This window comes from Ochotona curzoniae, unplaced genomic scaffold (assembly GCF_017591425.1).
Source record: "Ochotona curzoniae isolate NIBS_2020 unplaced genomic scaffold, NIBS_Ocur_1.0 scaffold_1852, whole genome shotgun sequence".
NCBI lineage: Eukaryota > Metazoa > Chordata > Mammalia > Lagomorpha > Ochotonidae > Ochotona > Ochotona curzoniae.
This window is the reverse complement of record NW_024467087.1, coordinates 9,550,488-9,552,876: the sequence shown is the minus strand read 5'-3', so window position 1 is coordinate 9,552,876 and position 2,389 is coordinate 9,550,488. Positions and strand designations below refer to the sequence as shown.

The 2,389-nt window shown below is 49.5% G+C and overlaps 1 protein-coding gene across 1 annotated transcript; it reads left to right on the top strand.

Moving 5' to 3' along the window:
- The first annotated feature begins 874 nt into the window (after positions 1–874).
- LOC121169182 (UPF0669 protein C6orf120 homolog) lies at positions 875–1,441 on the top strand. The gene has a single exon (XM_040999654.1). It carries the CDS (start codon positions 875–877, stop codon positions 1,439–1,441), a length of 567 nt encoding a protein of 188 aa, XP_040855588.1.
- The last annotated feature ends 948 nt before the right edge of the window (positions 1,442–2,389 follow it).

Sequence of the window (2,389 nt, the reverse complement as noted above, 5' to 3'; positions counted from 1 at the left end):
GCTTTCTTTCTTTCTTCAGTTGTTTGAAAACCAGAGTGACAGAGATAGCCAAAGCTGTTTCATTATTCCAGTGTCTACCAGTCAGGGCTGGTTCAGGTTAAAGCCAAGAACAGGAACTGCATCCAGGTCTCCCATGTCAGTGGCAGGGATCCAAGCACCATTTCCCATCCAGCTCCCTGCCTGTGGCTTGGGAAAGCAGTCCAGGACAGCCCAAAGCCTTGGGACCCTGCACCCGCATAGGAGACCTCTGGAGGAGGCTCCTGGCTTCAGATCGGCTCAGCTCCGGCCATTGCTTGGGAAGTGAATCATCAGACAGAAGAGCCTCTCTGTCTGTCTTTCTCTGTGTGTATCTGACTTTGCAATAAAAATAAATAAATCTTTTCTTTAAAAAAAGTAATCAAGCTGAAAATGTCTTATATTTCTTGAAATATGAAAGAGCCTTATGAAATTAGAGTTTGCTGTTTCAGTTATCTGAAAATATTACTGGTCACTTTAACTTCCTGTAAGCAGAGCAGGTACATTAAGTAACAAGCTAGCATCACCTACTTAGGGGAGAGGGTGATAATACTGTCCTCATAGAGCACCATGTCTGGCTTTTGGTACTCAACTCTACCCAGGCCTCCTGAATGCCAGAAGCTAGCCCGTTCGCCAATTGCTTACTCAAAATGCAGCCTAGGAATCCATTTACATCTACCATTGAACTGCGATGCCACTAAGTTTAAGAGGACATTTCACAGAGGTGAGTACGCTCCCTTTATCTTTGCATCACTTCCGGGCACGGCCTTCCTTCCGCCTCCTGGGGCGGATGTGAGGACAGAAGCAGTGGTCTGTGGTACCCGGATGACAGCCAAGTCCCACTTGAACACCGCATGTGATGGCTACTCCCTGGAGAAGCGCAGTGCTGCTACTGCTGCTGCTGGCCTCGCAGGCCATGGCCCAGGCTGGCCGCCTGAAGGAAGATGCCAAGGTTCCCGCTGAGTGGCTGTTGTTGTACATCATCAAGGGCCGTGTAGAGGCTGGGAGCTACAACTACCACAAGCTGAACCGCGAGGGCAGGATTGTCCTCCACATGAGGAGCCTGAAAGGAGACGCAGACCTCTACGTGTCCGACAGCACCCTCCACCCAACCTTTGAGGACTACAAGCTTCAATCGGTCACTTATGGCCAGGATGGCTTGTGGATCCCGGCCAGCTTCCGACGCCCCGTGGGGATCGGCATCTACGGACACCCATCCCATCAGGAGAGCGAGTTTGAGATGAAGGTGTATTACATCAGGACCTCGGAGCAGCGCTCGTCTGGCGAGGTCGCGTTTGTGGCAGAGAGCACGAAGCCTGGCCAGAAGCAGGGAGACGAGTCTAAGGATGCGTCTATGGAGGACGAGTTCCTGTTTTGGATCCTCCTGATCAGCATTTTGAAAATGGTCCTGCTGCTTCTATACTGACCCCTGCCCTGGGCCGAGCCTTACTCGCGGGAACCTTGAAGCATGAGCCTTGTGCCGCTGCTGCCTCTTGTGATAAAGGATGGGACACAAAGCCTTGCAGGACCTCAGTTACCCTCAACGGAACAGGCTGTACAACATGTTCACACACCTGGTTTAAGAAACTGCAGGAACTAAATGAAATAGTACAGCCTTTCACACAGATAACGTACAAAGCTGATGACAAGATTGTACATATATGGGTTCTGAATAAATATTACAGTATAGTTTTCTCAGCATTACTGAAATCAGAATGATAATCTTTCATTTTACTTTTGATGATGTTTACATAGTTGATCATGGTGGGAAGGAACAAAGGTTAGGGAAAAGTGGATGAGATCAATTGTTTCTAAATTTTCCTTCTTCCTGTATCTGGTGGAAGGGAGAGAGATAAGGGGAGAAGCCCCACCCAGGCTCCCAACCACGTCAGTATCCAGGGAAGGGGAATGGTCACCTGATATCAACCCAGGTCCCCAGTGTGACTCTTGCTCCAAGGGTTCTCCTTAAGTGGTTTCAATAGTTATAAAATCCTGCCAGTCTCACTGATCCGAGCATGAGGAAACCCTTCAAAAACCCTTTGACTGACATACTCTGAGTTAGAATCTCCCTTTGCCCAGATATTTGCTCTCATCGGTTGGTTTGGGATAGTGGTCCAAATTGTCCTGCCCTCCTTCCTCTACTATGGTACCAGATGTTTTCTGAAGATCCCCATGAGCTGCCATATTCTCCATGTGCATCTGGATCTGCCATCCACTGCTCCACCTTTTACACTGAAGAGGACCACTTCTGACCACCAATCCTGGACGTGAGCCCTCATATCCCTGCACACGCACACCTGTGCCATCCCCCAGGTCCCACAAAGCCCACACCAAGCCACCACAAGCATGCCACCAGGTGGCCAGTGCAATTCAT

What these genes read in the sequence shown, in the direction of transcription:
- LOC121169182 (XM_040999654.1), top strand. Translation starts at nt 875, where the DNA reads ATGGCTACTCCCTGGAGAAGCGCAGTGCTGCTACTGCTGCTGCTGGCC.